Source organism: Sporobolomyces koalae (assembly GCF_050403365.1).
Source record: "Sporobolomyces koalae JCM15063 DNA, S_koalae_JCM15063T_v1_ctg6, whole genome shotgun sequence".
Lineage (NCBI taxonomy): Eukaryota > Fungi > Basidiomycota > Microbotryomycetes > Sporidiobolales > Sporidiobolaceae > Sporobolomyces > Sporobolomyces koalae.
The window spans coordinates 77,100-94,214 of record NW_027481765.1 but is presented as its reverse complement, the minus strand read 5'-3'; the positions used below and the strand labels follow the sequence as shown (position 1 = coordinate 94,214).

The 17,115-nt window shown below is 55.3% G+C and overlaps 6 protein-coding genes across 6 annotated transcripts; 2 read left to right on the top strand and 4 right to left on the bottom strand.

Annotated features, from left to right (window-relative positions):
- Window positions 1-120: 120 nt before the first annotated feature.
- Window positions 121-804, bottom strand: JCM15063_003814 (uncharacterized protein; the record flags this gene model as incomplete). The annotated part of the gene is made up of 5 exons (XM_076676858.1): window positions 121-201; window positions 282-323; window positions 467-592; window positions 684-713; window positions 781-804. The coding sequence occupies 5 exons, from the start codon at window positions 802-804 to the stop codon at window positions 121-123; spliced, it is 303 nt and encodes a 100-aa protein (XP_076535840.1).
- A 508-nt stretch (window positions 805-1,312) lies between these two features.
- Window positions 1,313-2,124, bottom strand: RPC19 (DNA-directed RNA polymerase core subunit RPC19; the record flags this gene model as incomplete). The annotated part of the gene is made up of 5 exons (XM_076676857.1): window positions 1,313-1,605; window positions 1,670-1,719; window positions 1,789-1,815; window positions 1,888-1,985; window positions 2,074-2,124. The coding sequence occupies 5 exons, from the start codon at window positions 2,122-2,124 to the stop codon at window positions 1,313-1,315; spliced, it is 519 nt and encodes a 172-aa protein (XP_076535839.1).
- A 538-nt stretch (window positions 2,125-2,662) lies between these two features.
- On the top strand, window positions 2,663-6,095 carry JCM15063_003812 (uncharacterized protein; the record flags this gene model as incomplete). Its single annotated transcript, XM_076676856.1, has 5 exons — window positions 2,663-2,690; window positions 2,763-3,082; window positions 3,143-3,666; window positions 4,358-5,553; window positions 5,623-6,095. The coding sequence occupies 5 exons, from the start codon at window positions 2,663-2,665 to the stop codon at window positions 6,093-6,095; spliced, it is 2,541 nt and encodes an 846-aa protein (XP_076535838.1).
- Window positions 6,096-8,577: 2,482 nt separating this feature from the next.
- Window positions 8,578-12,418, top strand: IPA1 (putative polyadenylation protein; the record flags this gene model as incomplete). The annotated part of the gene is made up of 6 exons (XM_076676855.1): window positions 8,578-8,640; window positions 8,696-10,048; window positions 10,235-11,326; window positions 11,626-11,925; window positions 11,979-12,199; window positions 12,265-12,418. The coding sequence occupies 6 exons, from the start codon at window positions 8,578-8,580 to the stop codon at window positions 12,416-12,418; spliced, it is 3,183 nt and encodes a 1,060-aa protein (XP_076535837.1).
- Window positions 12,419-12,840: 422 nt separating this feature from the next.
- Window positions 12,841-14,719, bottom strand: ENP1 (snoRNA-binding rRNA-processing protein ENP1; the record flags this gene model as incomplete). Its single annotated transcript, XM_076676854.1, has 8 exons — window positions 12,841-13,006; window positions 13,108-13,382; window positions 13,470-13,797; window positions 13,873-13,930; window positions 14,000-14,135; window positions 14,210-14,321; window positions 14,393-14,496; window positions 14,567-14,719. 8 exons carry the CDS (start codon window positions 14,717-14,719, stop codon window positions 12,841-12,843), a joined length of 1,332 nt encoding a protein of 443 aa, XP_076535836.1.
- A 197-nt stretch (window positions 14,720-14,916) lies between these two features.
- Window positions 14,917-17,102, bottom strand: BPL1 (biotin--[acetyl-CoA-carboxylase] ligase BPL1; the record flags this gene model as incomplete). The annotated part of the gene is made up of 4 exons (XM_076676853.1): window positions 14,917-15,136; window positions 15,203-15,416; window positions 15,495-17,022; window positions 17,088-17,102. 4 exons carry the CDS (start codon window positions 17,100-17,102, stop codon window positions 14,917-14,919), a joined length of 1,977 nt encoding a protein of 658 aa, XP_076535835.1.
- Window positions 17,103-17,115: the final 13 nt, after the last annotated feature.

The following is a 17,115-nucleotide window of genomic DNA, read 5'->3' as shown; positions in this document are numbered from 1 at the left end:
CGGCATGCGGGTCTCGATGAATCTTATAGAAACAGCTTGCTTTGGGTTTGCAAGAAACAGACGAAACACAAGGAAGGAAACCGACAAGTAAAATGACCCTTTTCTTTGAAGGCAGGCTTTTTAGTGGTGGGCAACGGGTTCTCCCTTGTATTGACTCTCGTCCTTGACGCCGAGCTCTCCAGTCTTGAACTGCTTGGCCCACTGGAAACCAGGGACAACAGAGGGCGGGTCAGCCTATTTATTGCGTGTCGACGAGTAGGGGGAAAGAAGGGATGACTTGCCATTTGCGAAGGGATGGGTCGCGTCGGTTCAGTGTGTCGCCACTGTGACAGGGTAGTAAAAAGAGCAAAGATCAGTACGTCTGCAGCTGCTTTGGGCGCGGACGCTCAGAGTCGCGTTTGATGTAACCACGAGGACTCGTCGAGATCTCTCGCTCGATGCCTAGCTGTGGGGGTTTCAGACTGACCTCTTTCTGGGCAGAGTATGACCAGATACCGTACGTCGCCAATCCAACCCCGAGGAAGACGAAGCCGGTCGACGACTTCCAGTTGGCCGGACGGGTCCACCATCCTCCAGCAGGGGACCAGACTTCCTGCAGAACGTCCGGCAAGCGTCAGTAGCTGCCGAGATCAGCACAGGCATGCGCCAGAAGATGGTTTAGTGCTGCTGCAAGCGATACAAACCTTGGGGTAAGGGAAGTGAGCTCCTCCACCCTGTCGCGAAGGCCAAGCATCAGTTGACGGCCCAAGCAAGAGTTCCGTACTCTCTAGAGATGCTCACGTGTCGCGGTGCTGTGGGAATCATGGCGTGGGTCGAGAGATGATGAAGGAGAGGCGCGATTCCGCGTTCCGGTTGTCTTTGCCCTCATCTCGTTCAGCCGCTCGACGCAGTATGCCTTGAATCGTGAATGGCACTCTCATAGGGTCTGTATTGATGCGCGCAGTCCGGTCAGACAAGACAGGACTCGGCGATTGATTCTCCCATGATTGGACCTCGCCTCCGCTTCTCCTTGTCAACCGCCGTGACTGCCTTCTACACGGTCGATGCCGGTTCTACAGACCCGCAGGCACCGCTCTCTCGCTCGCTCACCCAGAACTTCAAGGCCCCTGTGCGAGCAAGAGAGCGAAGCCTGCGGGTCTCTGTAGAAGCTCTTCTCAGTCCCTTACCGTCCGCGAGCGCAAGTCAGGTCTATCGACTTGTGATCCGACGGAGAGCGAGACTCGCATCGAGTATACCGTGCATGCGAAGGGTTTTACAATGTTCGTACAAGCTTGGGAACAGAGAGAGAGCGCGCCTGGCGCCAATGCCGAGCTTATCGGCCGCTCTTGATCGCCTTGACCTTTTCTTTACCAGCGTTGGCTTGCTCTGCCTCTTGCTCCTCCTTCTTCCTCCGCTCCTCTTGGAACTCTTCCCAACTGCCTCGTCCTTGCTTCTCCTTTTCGGCCCACAGCTGCTGGTTCACGGTCTCAAAGTCGTAGGCAGGCGCTTCAACCCGAGCAAAGTCTCCAGCAGCAAGCGTCGCCGTGTACTGCTCGAGGATCGTTTCCGTCATTTGCTCGACGTTGTCCAGCGCTTCGTTCAGCGCGTCGAGAGATGATTTGCCGTCTGAAGGTAACCTCTATTCAGTGGGCCGACTGGAAACGAGCTAGGTAGTCAGCATAGTACGTACCATACATCTGGATTCGGAGGTGGATCTTGGCTTCAGAAGGATGCGGTGCACTGGGCAAACGTAGGCGGATTCAGTCGCCAGAATCGAATCGGCATGCAAAAACGTCTCTGCCTACTCACCTGTATCCGCAGAATTCGACCGCAGGGCTGCAAGCGATGTCCAAGAGGCTCAATCAGTCGCTGCGAATGAAATGAGTAGCAGAGACGAGAACAACCGACTTCTTCATGAGCATCCATCGGAGCAGGTTTCCGATCGTGTGGTCTTCTTCCAAGATGCAGTAGGTAGCTTGCGTGAGTCCCTCAGTCGCACCAGGAAGCTGCATGCCCGTCACGAGATGTTTCGAGATCAAGACTCAGAAATGGGGTCGACACGGCCGGACAATACAGGGGAAGGCGGGTACTCACGATGCTGACTTTGTCTCCCGTGACTACAGCGAACTCGTGCCGGGTGCTCATAGTGTTCGCGTGGGGATGACGAAGCACCAGCTCCCCGCTTGAATACTTCTTTTTGTTCCTTGTTTCATCTCTACTCTCGCCTCTATCTCATCAGTATACATCTACGTCGTACAGAACGCTGATGTACATTTTGTAGAGGATTGAGCTGCTAGTCTCGACAAGAACAGGCAAACAATTGAATGGTTCCCCTTGTTTCGACTTGAACCGTGCCGCAGTGCATTCCCGGTCTCGTACGCGTGTCGAGGTTCAGCGCTGCCCGCGCTCCGAATGCTCGATCTGCAGCCAACGCTGACCGTACGGCGGCTCTCGCGTGCAACATGCCGAACGATCGGCTTTGTTTGCGTTTCCGTGTTTGTGTCGAAGAAACGCTCCTACCCCGACTCGGCTTTGTTCTTTCTGATCCAAGCGCAGACAACGTCTCTGTCTGTGTACTCGTCGTGACTCGCTCGACCAGCTACGGCTTTGTTCTCCGACAAAACAACTCGAAAAAAGTCCCGCTCCGACCCCTCAGTTGCCTCATCCTCATCGACTAGCCGGAATGACTCTACCCTTCAAAACGGACACTTGTGCGTCCATTCTTGTCTCTCATTTGCGTTCCCCCTTTGGTGATATGGCTGACTTCGCTCCTATTCGCTCAGCGGTGACCTCCCTCCTCCCTACGCCTTCACCCTCTCCTCCGGCGATAGCACAATCGGCAGATCCCATGCAGGAGATTGACTCGACGTCGGCTCCGTCTCGCGAGTACACCGAAGCAGAGAAGCAGGCTCACGTGGCGCTCGCAAGACAATACGCCGCGCAAGTCCGTGCGCTCCACCTATCCGCCGCCGATGTCGATGTTCGACCATCTACAAGAGATGCCATCAGATACAGAGTGCAGGTGGAAAAATTGATTGGAGGGCATAGAGTCACAAAGCAGGTCTCTGTGCTGATCCCGGCACACCAGACGCAGTTCCGCCAGGTCAGTCGATTTTGCCGGACAGCCGAGTGCCTCGAGAACTGATGTTTGAGCTCTCTACAGCACCAACTCGAGTCGCTCGCTCTCATCCCACCGCCCGGCCTTCGCACTCCATCTCCCGAAAAATCATTGTTGGTCCCGCGCATGCGATCCACCTCGTCCAATGCCGCCCGCAGTAGTTCCGATAGACGACCATCTCTTCCTTCGTTCCGAACACTCTCACTCTTACCAAACAAGAGCCCTGTCCGACCTTACCGCTCTCGCACGTCCAACCAATCCGCAGCACAGCTTGACACCCCTGCTACTTCCGCAGCGCAATCTTCTCCCGACAGCCCGAGTCAGGTCTCGTCCGTTACGTGCAAGACTACTTCGAGGGATAAAACGCGAGTGCCTGCCAGAATCAACCTCGATACGACTTCGGCTCTTTTGCAGCGCCGGAGAGCAGCAAACGCGATCAGGACCGCAGGCCACATGCAGCTGGAATCGGCGTCGTCATCTCCAGTCCCCGTCTCACCCGTTCCGAACCCGAGGAAGCGCCGACACCGTTCGTCGACCGATGACGATTCGGTTTGGTCGAAATGCGCGAGGTGGAGCTCTCAAGTCAACAGTCAGACAAATGATTCATTGCGCGCTGTCGAGAAGGTTTCGATGGGTGAGAGCGTCAAGCGGGAGAGGGAATTGTCCCTTGGCGAAAGAAGGGGAAAACCGGTCTCTGCCTTGAATCTGGTCTGACACGTAAGATTGTGGATCAGCGATGACGGTATGCAGTGCATCAGAGGAACTCGAGCTTACAGTGGCGAAATGAGAATCTTAAAAACTGCAACTAGCTGGCCGTGTCGGTGGCGTCAGCTCGCCTCTCTCGAATCGGCCAGTACTGTCCGAAACCAGACTTTTCATGTTGTCCGTTATACGTTGACCCAGACAACTGCGCGAGTGGAGCGCTTTTTTTCTCGCGATTTTGCGAAGGTCGCATTCGAACTTCGGTACTATCGCTTGGTCCTTGCATTGCCTCGCCTACTTCCTACTTGCCATCTGATCTGTCAAAGTATCAATCGGACTGACATAACGACAAGACTTCACAAGCCGTGACTCGTCAGCCGCGCTGGATTGCTGACGAAGCGGTGAGAAGGTTCCATCGTTTTCTTTTTCGAGAAGCTTCGAGAAAGCTTCGAATATCTTGCACACTCATCAGCGCTCGCCTACAAATACCAAGCTGCTTCGTCGTTCTCCTCTCTCCTTCCATCTCTACTATCACATCATACTCAACCGTTCAAACAGCCTCACTCCCACCCACATCTTCGAACAAATCTTAGAAGCGATGTTCTACGAAACCTACTCCCCGTACTCGCCACAATACTCGACCTACGAATCAGCTTCACCCTCGTTCATGACACACGACGCATACCTCCCTGACTCTTACGCATCTTACGATCAGCAACGCATTCGCCTCGAGCAAGCTATCCTCGCTCGCAAGCAACGCGAACGCCGTCAAGCTGAAGCTGCCGCCTATCTCGCGCAGCAAGAGCGTCTCCAGCGTCAAGCTGCCATTGAAGAAGCTATTCGACAGGAACGCGAAAGGCGGGCGATTGCCGAGGAGATGATGTACCGCGAGGCGGTGGCAAACCGTGCTCGACAGGAGGAGCTGCTTCAACGACGCTACACCGAAGCCCTCCAAGCTAGACAAGCCGAAGCTACCCGAAGACGATACGAAGCCGAACAGCAGCAGCAGCAGAGGAGGGCAGAACGAGCTCGATCGAACGCTCGTCCTTCTTCTCAGCATGTCGACGACGATTTCCTCAAGGCCCTCTTCGGCTGCCGCCAGACTCAAGAGTCGAATTCAGAGCCTTCTGCTACACGCCGCCTCGAGAACCCTCAGCCGGACCTGTTCAAGTTGTTCTTCGGCCCACAAGCTACCCCTGCGCGCGATGCTCAGCCCAAGACCCCATCGCCGACAACGGAGGACAAGGTCAAGACTGCAGCAGTACCAGCCACCGCACCTGCCGCTGAGCCCGCCACCGAGCAACCGGCTGATGCACCTTCTTCCGACGACGAAGCTGCCACCACGGTTCAGCGCCACTTCCGCCGGCACCTTGCCCGACGCAACGCTCTCGCTCGACTATCGACTCTCGCTTCCAAGTTCTCGACCCGACAAACCGCCTTCGAAAAGCCATTGTCCTTCACCTTCCAACAAAGGGCCTCGACGATCGACAGCTCGTCTCCTGCACCTCCTCTCGCATTCGGTTCCGCAAACTCGAGCTTCCTCTCGTATGAGGATTTCCTCGTCAAGCTCCTCTCCGACATCGATGCGGTAGAATCGGGAGGCGATCGCCAAGTCAAACAAGAACGCAAGCAGCTCGTCCGCAACGTCGAAAAGGAACTTGCTCGCCTCGATGCGATGAAGGAGCGTGCATGGGAGGAGCAAATCAAGACTGTGCCTGTCGCCGAGAACGAACCTGAACCGAACGAAGCAGAAGGTGAGCTTGATCACTGCTCGAAACTCCGAACCATTCCCTCGATGACTGACATCTTTCGCCTCGTTCCAGTCCCGGCTTCCGCTGAATCGTCCGAAGTCTTCATTGCGCCCACAGAATCGTCGACTTCTGAACCTGCACAAGTCCAGCCTGCCCACCCCACTCCAGCACCCGACGCGCACGAGGAAGATGCATCGTCTGCTATCTCGGTCGACGACATCGAGCCCCTCCTTCCGGCTCCGACGGATGCCGACACTTCACCAGCCGTAGAACAGCAGCTTACAGAGGCAGCGGTTTCGACGCTCGCTCCGGAACCCTCTGCCAACTTGGCTCCCGCCGTCGACTCGCCACCATCTGAATCCGGCTCATCTTCTACGTCGTCAACCCTCACAGAATCATCGCTCGACGAGTCGCCTATGTCGGATCTCATCGATGCGGTCCTCAAGCGAGCTGAAAAGTTGGGAGCCGAGGTTCAAAGGCAAGAAATGGAGGAAGCTGAGAAGAGTCTGCAGAAGGAGCCTGTATCGGACTTTGTGCTAGTGTGATCTATTTCTTTGTCGTTTCTGTCGTACAATATGTTCCGACTTGTCCCCTTACTTCCTGCAACTGCAAGATCCTGATTCTTTCTTTGTGTGCAAAAGCCAAAGTCGAGTAACGAGTCCGATTATGCGAGGACTTTGGTAGCCTTTCCTGCCCATTTAAGATATTAGTCTAATCGTCTCGAGAAGTTAGAACTCTAAAGAGCTGGGAATGCTTGTCGATTCGCATCTCAGGTTGCCGCGCCTCGCTAGTTCAGGCAGTTTGCCCCAATTTTCTGGTGGCAAGAACTTCGCCGTCACTCCCTTCGCCGACTGAGCAAAATCGCGACGGACTGACTGAATTCATATTGTATGCTGACATGCTGAACTCCGGTTCTAATAGCCTGAATGCCGAACTCCATCCTCCGGTTTTGGCGGTGGCCAAATCCGTTGTAAAGTTGTTGTCTCGGTGGAGTTACCGTCTCTACTAGGCTGTCTAAAAGATAGTTAGTCCGCTGGAGGAAAAAAGAAAAGACTGCAGCCGCTTGAGCGGCAAAAGATGAGCACCCACCCGGGTTTGAACCAGGGACCTGACGATGCGCCGAAGACTGCAGTCGACCGCTCTGCCGCTGAGCTATAGGTGCTTCATGCTCAGCCGAAAGCATCTATAGTATATAAACCCAAAAAACAGCTCACACAGAGCCACTCGTCTGTCACGGACCGGGTCTCGCTACATTGGCTTAAAGCTGATGGCTCACAGGCCAGAAGGTCTCTCTGCAGCCTGTTTGAAAAGGAAACCTGTACATCCGAATCTATGCGAATGCATCACAACTACACCGTGTTTAACCTGCGAGCTAGTCCTATCTGATCACGTTTTTCTGACGACAGACAGCACATGGATCGAGAGGTGATGTTGGATACGAGGTTAAGTCAAATCCGCGGCGACGTGCGCTTACCGCACATCGCCTATTGTAACGATGTTTCGAGGCTCGAGCGGAGAATTCGTCTCCCTGCCGCCATCGTGCGACGTCGCGACCCCTTGCATATCTGTCTGAGCTTCCATGATGCGTCACACTTGGATGTACTGGTCGTGTAGAGACGACGTCTATGCCGAGTATCTCGTTTACGGGAAGTAGTTTAGCAACTGTATATATTGCTTCAACAGTCACGCCCGCACACAACGCCTACTTGGTCTAGTAGCATGATTCCCCCTTCGGGTGCCTTGCACCAGCTCGAAAGCTTCGAGTGAACCTGGGGGAGGTCGTCGGTTCAACTCCGGCAGTGGGCCTTTCATTTTGCTCCCGAAAGTTTTGCAGATGATTCAGTTCCAGCGTTTCATCTCGCTACACGCGATTGAGAGGCGCTTGCGAGAATCGAGCAGCCGAAGATGCCAAGGGCCTTTGACTCGCTATTTATCGAAAGGCTAATGGAGACTTCAGCCTCACAAGTCATCGTGAGTCGTCCAAAGGGACCTCCCGGAGCAAAAACGACGTTCATGCACACTCTCTCACAGGTAGGCAATTTACGAAAAGCTTGGATCATCCGGACCATGGAAATCAGCGATCACTTTAGTATCGGAATTTTGTCTTATGCACTCGCAGTCGGATGCGTGTAGACCGATGTGAAGCAGGTTATGATTGCTACTCAACGGGCTTTTCGGGAGACCCTCGCCGCGCGTCGGGCCGACTTCTCGTGGAGCTCGATGATGATCGCGATTGGTAGACATGTGCGGCACTTGGCGTGTGGTCCCAGTCCAATCGTAAGCTTGGTTACAGATTGCCCACGCTCCTCGCCTAAAGGTTGTCCCTGCGCGAGGAAAATTTTAGATCTGATTGACCGAGCATCGGCATCGTCCGAACTCCTCTCAGTCCTTTATAGATAACCGATGATACATTACATTTCAAGCTCAACGCAAAAGACACGCCTACTTGGTCTAGTAGTATGATTCCCCCTTCGGGTGCTTTGCATCAGCTCGAGCTTCGAGTGAACTTGGGGGAGGTCGTCGGTTCAACTCCGGCAGTGGGCCTTCATTTTTGCTGTGACCCGGTCTGCATGTCGGATCAGCAAGTTATTGTTTTTACGGCACGCACCAATTAGCTTCTGTGCGGATAGAATGTTTTGACCAGTATCTGTGACCTGTCAAGTCCCGAGCGAGAGGCCGTCGCGGTGATCAGCCCGACATCATGCACTGATCACACGCGCGCCTGCCGCCTTTTGTCTACCCAAATCATCCCAATTCTGTTTGCCAGCTCGACGTTCACCGGCCCCTGCGGGGATATCGCGACCTACCATGGCTACTCTCGAACGGACTCGAGCCACGTCGCGGGAGCCGGATCGCTCAACATTCGATACTTCGGCCATCCCGACAGCTCCGTCAGAGGTACTGGATCGCACAGCCTCGCCATGGAACAGGGCTCTCGACAGCGACGATCTGATAGATCTTGGAAGCGAGCCCGTATTCAGCGGGACACGGTCGCGAGGGCCGCGGTCTGGGCTAGATCGGGCAACAATGGGCGCCAGCGAGAGCCAACCAATTGAGGTTGCGAGTAGCACGCGACAAGAAAGTAACACGGTATGTTCATGGATGAACCTGTTATTCCATGACCGAGCTGATTCCGTTGATACAGGAAGAACTTTCGGGATCTCTAGAGGATGCGAGACAGGCCTTTGTGCTCGCTCTCGACAGCCTTTTGCAACCCTACCTGTCGTACACTACCGAGTCGCAATCAGGAGCACTCGACGAAGCCGGCCCTCTGACCCCAGGCCCGCGCGCCGATCCGTTTGTTGATCCGACGGCAATCCTCGCGCCGCTCCGCAAGCAATCTCTCGCGTGCTCTTCATCGTCGACTCGGCCGAATTCCTTCATTGCCACGACTGGCCCGCCTGCTATCCCCCCTGCCGATCTCCTCACGTCAAATTTGGTTGCGTCCCTCCAGCAGCGCACCGCCCGCCATGAAGCTGTCCAAATGCAATCGACCGAGCGACTGTCCTCTGCGCAAATGAGCGAAGACAATCGTGTGGCACTCACTCTCGTAGACGAACTTCAAGTCCAGGTCGATCTGCTTGCACGAAAAATTCCAACGGAAGATGCGGAACTCGCGCGAGCCCTCGGATCGCTTGTAGCGTGTATCGATCGCCTTGCCGCTTTATCCAAGGTGCTGGACGGTCTGACCGACCCAGAATTCTCGAGTCGGCAAGGCGAGCGCGCGGTTGGAGCAGCAGTCGAGGTGGAGTGCGCCGAGAGGGACCTGTTATGGGGTCGAGTTGATGATTTGTCCGAGAGAGTCCGGCTTTTGACGCGACAGCGCGCGGGTCTTGAAGCGCCGGATACAGGTAGAGTGACGGCCACCGAATCTCTGAATGCATCTGTTGGACGTGGTCCAGAGTTTGCCGACCTTCCATGGACGACAAGCGGTCGTCAATTCTCCTGGGACGCCGCTTCAATTTCCAGCCTGCCAACTTATCAACACGAACACGACCTCTCATCTCCGCCTCTCCTCCCTGGCTACTACGATCGAGACCTGGCTGCCGATCAGAAAGCATCGATCGATCGCGAAGAAAAGGTATCTGCCTCCCTTTCGTCAGGTCAAGCTTCCTCGATGAACAATCAACTCCCCTCCGAGGTGGCAATCAGGCAGAGCCTCGATAACATGCCGTCGAGCCGCAGCGAAAAGATGCAGCGCGACCTCGACTCGGTGTCGCAAGCCATCGAGCGCCTGTACATCGTCTCCCCGCAGCTCGCAAACCAGAGAGTGGAGCCAGACCGGCGTCTGCTCAGGGAACGTCAGTTGGCCAAATTGGGGAATGCAATCGAGCGACTATCGCAAGGTCGGCTTAACGATCAAAGAGCAGCATCGATACCTCTGCTCGCTTCGGAACCGGAAACGCAAGCGGAGAAAAGTCGGCGCGAGCAGAAGGCTGTTGATCTGCTCATCGAGCGGATCGACAAGGCCGCATCCAGGACGTTGGCAGATCAAAGAGTGGAATTGAGGCAAGCACATTCTTGCGACTTGAAGAAAGACTTCCCGAAGACCCGTGCTCATCTCCGCGCGATCTGAGCAGCACTGGGAAGAACAGAGCGATTGAATCTGAGCGACCGAGAGCGGTAAGACTCCTGTCTATGCCACACCTCTTCCCTGCTGTACTGAACGTCAGCGATCCTACAGTCTCTTCCCCTGTCCGACAGTCGCGAAGCACAGCGTCGCGAAAATATCCTCGGCCTCACCGGCAAAGGACGACTCGCCGGGCAAGACGCAGTACTACATTCTTCGAGTATGGCCGAGCCATTTCCGAGGCCTCCTCTGGAGAATCGCGAGGAAGTCACAATCTCCGAGTTTTTCTCGGAGGAGCAAGCGCGACCACGTACCGCCGATGCAGGTCTTTCGACTGTCCAGCTTGCGGGCAGGCAGGGATACCACAAACTCGATAACTCGAATCGATCCGAGCAGTACGTTGGAGAAGCTCTGAGAGGGCGACGACGATCGCTCGGTGTGGGCATGCTCAAGGGTCTCGGGTCGCGTCGAGGATCTACAGTCGAGGTCAAGATCGAATCACCAGGTTCAACCACCCGAGCTGATCCTTCTGCCACTCGCGAGAGTGAGTCGACTGCAGTATGGTGCCAGTCATGCGCAAAGACTGACGAGGCCAAAGCAGTTCTCACCGTTTCGCAGTTTGACCACATCACGGAAGAATCTCGCAACCTCGGTTCGCTGGCGATCGCGTTCTGGCCAAGAGAGCGCTCAGGCAACAAAGCAATCAAGGACGACTACGTGATCGTATCAGTAGAATCTGAAGCTGTCGCAGTCGGACCGGCGCGCGGCGGTCCCGCATCTCGCCTTTCCTTTCCAACTCGCGTGACACCACAGCATACGACAATTGCCGACTCCGGATCGTATCACGAGATCAAGGTCGACACTCTCAGCCCTTCGCCTACGAGGCCTCGAGCCGACCTTGAGGTCCATACACCCCTTTCTACCGGCGAACTACGTGACCTAAGCCCACCTTCTTTCGCTTGCGCCAAATGCCATACGGAGCTTGTCGACTCGGCCACAATCATTCGCTATAATGCACTGCCGAGCGAGCATTGGGCCGAGTTGCTCGACGCCTGGATGTGCCATCCCGACCAGACCCTCTCTCAGGATCTCATCTCGAAAGGCAACGGGATCAAGCCAAGGGAAGACGAGGGTCTTGTTGGTACCACGTACATCTTGTTTCCAGCCGATGTTACGAAGAATTGGACAACACCCGAATCAAACCGAGTGAGTCCTCTCACAACTTCCCCTACCTTGTCCCCCTCCCTTCCCTCCCCGGATTGCAAAGAAAGTAGGGCTCCCCTTCCAGACCGATGCGCTGGATGCCTCATCACCTTGAGGAACCGCGTCGTTGCAAGGAACATCCTAGGGACGCCCGACTGATACAAGAATCCAAGACCGAATTTATCTATCGCTACTCCTAAACAACCTTCTGGCTTGAGCATATGCCACGAAGGCTACACTGGAGGGCACACGCTCGGTAGTAGCAAATGAGCCTGAGGCTGACACGTTTGCCGCTTGACCAGCCTCCCGAACGCTTGCAAACGAATGAGCATTTGCATCCGGCTCATTGTACCATTTGTTCGAGCCTGGTCGGCTATCACGTCACTTCGCCAATTTCAGCATCGCAACCGAATCCGACTTCGTTCCGTTTACTCAAATATGCCTCGTACCCGGTTCAAGGTACCGTATCGCATGCGTCAACACCTCGCACTGAGTACAGCCTGTCTTGCCATCTTACGGCTGAAATGTTGGAAACGAGCCAGGCCAAGGCCTGTCATCGCTTCATCATCGAGGATTTCGAGACGGAGACACCCAGGCTGTTTGTAAGTGGCGATCTCAGTCCACAATTAGCACAATGCCCTGACGCGAAAGACAGGTCTGGTTCTTCAACCCTGCCATCCGAGTCGCATTCTCTCACACATCTGTTACGGCGCACAACCCGCTCCAAAAGATACGTCAAAGCGCATCTTCAGGCTCCCAGGCTGCCACGCAACAATCGCTCCTCGAGACGACTCCTCCGGATACCATCTCTCGGGTCATGAATGCTGTCAAAGTCTTCTATGCCGACCTGTCGAGAGATCCTGAACAAGTCCAATCGTATGTTGCTCTGCCAGCTTTGTCTTTCAGCCAGCGAGGTTGACCCTTTGGCCTTTGTCATGCAGGCACGACCTTGATGAATACAAGACCGAGACGATGACTTATCCACGTGCGATAGTCGACCGGCTCATGAGGCTGCTCGAGGCGAGCACCTTGGTCTATCCACCTGCGAAACGCATCTTCGGTGACCTCCAAGTTGGGTTCCTTGAACGTATTTGAGTTATTTGCGCTACTCCGCGTCCGCTCCTGTCAGTTGCAGGTTGTTGTTGTTGCTCTGTTCCACAATTGCAGTCTGTTGTTCTTCCTTGTGATCACCACCGTGCGGTCAGGTAGTAATCGTTGCGGTCCCCCTGTCCGGTTCAAGCTTTTCCGCAAGCTCAGGCAAAGAGAAACCACGGGGACAAGGCCAGTGCAGATTTTCGGTCAGATTGATTATCAAAGCAAGGGACGACCGTAGATTCGCGGCGCTAGGAGGGGGAAATTGTATAATTAACAACAAACAGTCTAGGCAGAGGCAAACGAGACTGGAACAAGAAAGGATGAACTTCCCTCAAAAACCGAGGGACAGCCCAGGAGAAAGTGTGCATTAGAGGGAATGACCTATGGACCGCCTTCCCCAACGAGTTCGTAAAATTCTGATTCTATTGAATCTCGACCTCCATCTCTTCCGGCGCGGTCATTTCTTCTCCCCTCGCGACGCTGTGAACGATTTCTCTTCGAATCTCGGGAGTGATCTGGAAATGAGTTTTGGCGCGAAGGACATCGAGTAACGCTTCCTTTTGTTCGGCGGTCAAATCTTGCTTGTACCTGTTTGTAGACAAAATATTTCTCTCAAGTCAGCCCCCCTCCAAAACGACGGAAAAAACGGAGAATCTGAATCTTTTTGGTGAGGAAGTCTGGAAACGTACCGTTGAACAAACACGAGGAAAGACTGGTGCCACAGGACGGGCATGGTCCGTGGGTCTCGCTTGAATCGAATAAAGTGGAACACGAGCGCGTCGACAACTTTGTACGGGAGGGCGTACTTCTTGTCGAGCAACACTCGGATGAAGAGGGAATTCGGTCCAGTGTAATCCATTTCGGCGAGTTTGAGCAATGCTGCGCCCGAGTGCAGGACCGGGACACTGACTTTGGTCAGAACCGAACCGAGGATCGCGGCCTCGCGAAGTGTGCAAGTACCGCTCTGTACGACACAGAATCCGAAATCATTGCGAATTACATGAGCACGAGCGGACGAAACCCGCAGATGTGAAAAGGAAAGCGAGCTTACCTCACAGAGAGGGAACAAGAGTCCTTTGAAGAACGCGGCTGGCTTGTAGATGGCCTTCTTGAGTGCCATGTACGTTTGCACCGACAACTTGCCCGTTGCTCCAATCTCCTCGCGCACCTTTTCCAGCAGGATTTCCTTGTAGAATTTTTGACTCTGTTTCGGGTCCAAGTTGGACGCAAAGATTCGAGTTGCGGCATAGGTTGCATGTGGCGTCCACTGTTCTGGGTTCGTAATCATGACGAGGGTCGGCCACATTGACAGCGTAGGCAGAATCTTGAACGCTTTCGGCAGGGGACCCGACTTGTAACGACTGAGGAGTTCTCCAACCCTGAGGACGATCGCACGAGCCAACATTAGCTCACGAACGGACGTGTTTTCCGATGAAAAGATCGAAATCGCTCACTTGGTGTAGACTTCGACCACCTTGGGGTTGAATCCAGGAGGAGGTTCGTGACGAACTTCTGTGGTAGGCAAAAAAGGACAATCAGATTGAGTGGCGAGGTTTTCGGAATCCTCATGCGCAGACTCACCCGGTTCCTTTCCCTTGCCAGTTTCCTCTGCTTGTCCGATCTTCTCCATGATGAGGTCTGCGAGCGTTCGCCCCGGCTGCAATTGACCTTGAGGGACATAGGCATCGAGAAGTGCCTGATCGTCCTCGTCAACCTCCTGATTACGATGATGCGAGGTCAGCTCAAGATTCTTCGAAGTCATTCATCTCGAGGTGTTCTCCAAGGACGCACAAGCTGTTCGAACTCTTCATACTCTTCTTCATCGTCGTCGTCGTCACTAAATTCTTGCTGCTCTTCCTCGTCGTCGTCGTCGGCTTCTCCCCGCATCCGACGTTGTGCGGCGCTGCAATAATTCGAAGAATGCGTCAACTTGTCGGAATATGGGATTGTGGGGTGCACAGAAGAGGAACGCACTCGACGTCAAGTCCGAGTTCCCTCAGATCTTCCTCTGCGATCTCGTCCTGCTGGTCCCTAGCCATCGAAAGTACTTTGCGCGTCGATTTCGCCGTGAGAGCTCCCTGAACTCGAGAAACCCGCCATTAGCAAACAAAACCCTCTAGTGGACAGTCGAGGGAAGGTTAGACTGACTTCTTCCTCTTGGTGGTGTTTGCGGTGACTCTTCTGGCGTTTGCCCGGTTGCGACAAGACTCCCGCGTCGCTCAACTCTCCAACGTGCAACTGAGTCGCGAGTGGGTCGTGCTTGAGACTAGCATTCTTGCGAGCTGGTGCGGCTTTCGGCATCGTCGTTTCAGGAAGGGGCGAGTCGAGGTGTTGGTTGATGAACTTTTTTTCCCGCGAAGATTGCGATCAAGCGAAATTTCCAAGACATTTGCTTTCTCTCTCTCGCGCGCTGCTCTTGGGTTACCATGTAGTCGCTCGTGATGCTATGCTATCCTGATTTGAAATTTCTAGGCTATGTACATTTTCAGGATAATGTCTCAACGCGCGTACAACATACCTTTCATGAGGTCGAACCGGTTCCCATCGGGTTGCAAGTCAATGTATTGAGGCGTGGCCGTGAACGCCGCTGCTCCCGCAAACACTTCGTTGCCATTCCGATCAACATTGATCGCGACCGTACGTAGGAGTCCATGATCGGGAGTGATCCCGACAATCCGTACGAGTTGACCTGTCGACTCGAGCATGACTCGTTGATCCCTTTTCGGAAAGAAATGCAGCAAGTGTCAGGTACGCTCACTCGACCCCAAAGGAAAAAGTTCTCACGAATGGATCCACCGTTCGAGGTAGTCGTCGACAAACGGACCAAACCCTTTCTCCTGAAACGCGTTCCACATGCCGTCAAACTGACCGAGGATGAGCGCGAGAAGTTCTTCGGGTCCGAAGGGGGCGAGGTTCGTGCCGTGTCGTCGGTTGTGCAGTTCGACGAGCTCGTTGAGCGAGGTGGTCGGTTTCGGGTTGCTCGTGTTGATCCCGCAGCCTGAAGAATGGATTGTTCAGCGATCAGTTGAAGACAAATACGGAGCGCAGAGAGAGAGAGAAAGAGGGAGAAACTGACCCGTAACGATCGTGAACTCGCCGTTCGCAAAGCTCGAATTGACGAGGATCCCGCCAATCTTCTTGTACCGCGCCATTCCATCCCCTTCGCCCATGTCGGCGTAGAGGTCGTTCGGCCACTTCAAACAAACTCCAAGCTTTTCATATCCGGCTCGGGACGTCACTGCTTGCACGACCGCGAGTCCGAACAGGTACTGCACAAACACGATCCGAGACGATTCCGACAGCGCGATGCGGGACACGAGCGAGAACTGAAGGCAGCCTGCGGGCGAGATCCACGAGTTGCCCCCTCGACCTCGACCCGCGACCTGGTGCGATGCGAGGCAGACGAGACCTGAAGGGACCGCCGACAGGAAGGTGTCGTTCTTGTCGAGCATCGTCTGGGTACTCGTGACCACCTCGCCGTACAGCAAGACTTGACCGACAGAAGGGCGTTCGTGGGACGCTTGAGCAAGTTTTGAAAAGTAGAGGGGAACATTGAACAGAGGCGTCGAAGAAGCTGGCGGTAGGTGCTCGTCGTAGACACAGACGAGTTTGTGCTCCTTCTGGAGCTCTTCCGGCTCGACCGTGCCTTTGCGAGCGCGAGCCGCACGGACAAGCGAGTCGAACGAGGAGGCGGGGTGCAGGACAAAGGTGTCGTTGCGATCGACGAGGCCTGCGGTCGAGTCCGAGAGCGCCTCGCCGTGAGAGGCGATGCTAGCAGCGGTCTGCTGGGCGAGCGCTGGATCGGCTGCGGCCAGTACGAGAGGCAACAGTTTCGGCAGGGGTGTCGGTCCGTCCGAGACATCGAGACCGAGCTGACTGAGCGACCCTCGGACGAGGCTCAGCCGGTGTAGTTCCTTGTCGTCCCGAGCAGGTCGATCGACATCGTCATCGACGCTCGGATGTTCAGGATGCACGGCCCACAAGAGCGCTTGACCTCGTCCGACCGCACAGAGTACTCCTGCGACCTGGCGCGGTTCGGTCTCTTCGTATTCGGCGAGGACCTGCACGCCGGCAGGAGGCTGGTTGATATCGAGCACGAACGAGCCGCCGCCGTTGTACCAGATGTCGCACTCGTCGGGCGACTGGGACCAGTGATCGCGCCACACCTCGCGGTGCAGGACAAGGGTTGCTTGACGCGCGCCGGCCTCGGTGGCGTACTCGAAGCCGGGGAAGGTGGTGCCGCGACAGAGGCCTGGGAAGAAGGCGAGTTCGCGCTCGCCTACGACCTCGAGGGGAGTACCCTTCTCGAACTCGATCTCGCGGCAGGCGTAGTATGCGCCCGCGCAGATACCGAGGTACTTGCCACCTGCGGCGACGTACTCGCGGATGCGGCGATTGGGCTTGCCCGAGAGGTCGAAATGGTACGGCAGGTCGCGCCCGCCCGGGAAGACGAGGAGCGCGCAGGTGTCGGTCCAGGGCTCTTCGCGGAGAGTTTTGGGCGAGACGAGTTGGATGTCGTACCGGTGCGAGAGGAGCGTGCGGAGCGAGTGGAGCGTGTAATCGCGCGAGGACGACGACACACCCGAGCCGTCGTACACGAGGACCTGTCGCGGGTGCAGGTTCAGCAGGGCATAACTCGAGCTGGAGCTCCGAGGGCGAGGCGGCTCACGTTGAGTTTCGACATGGCGAGGCACAGA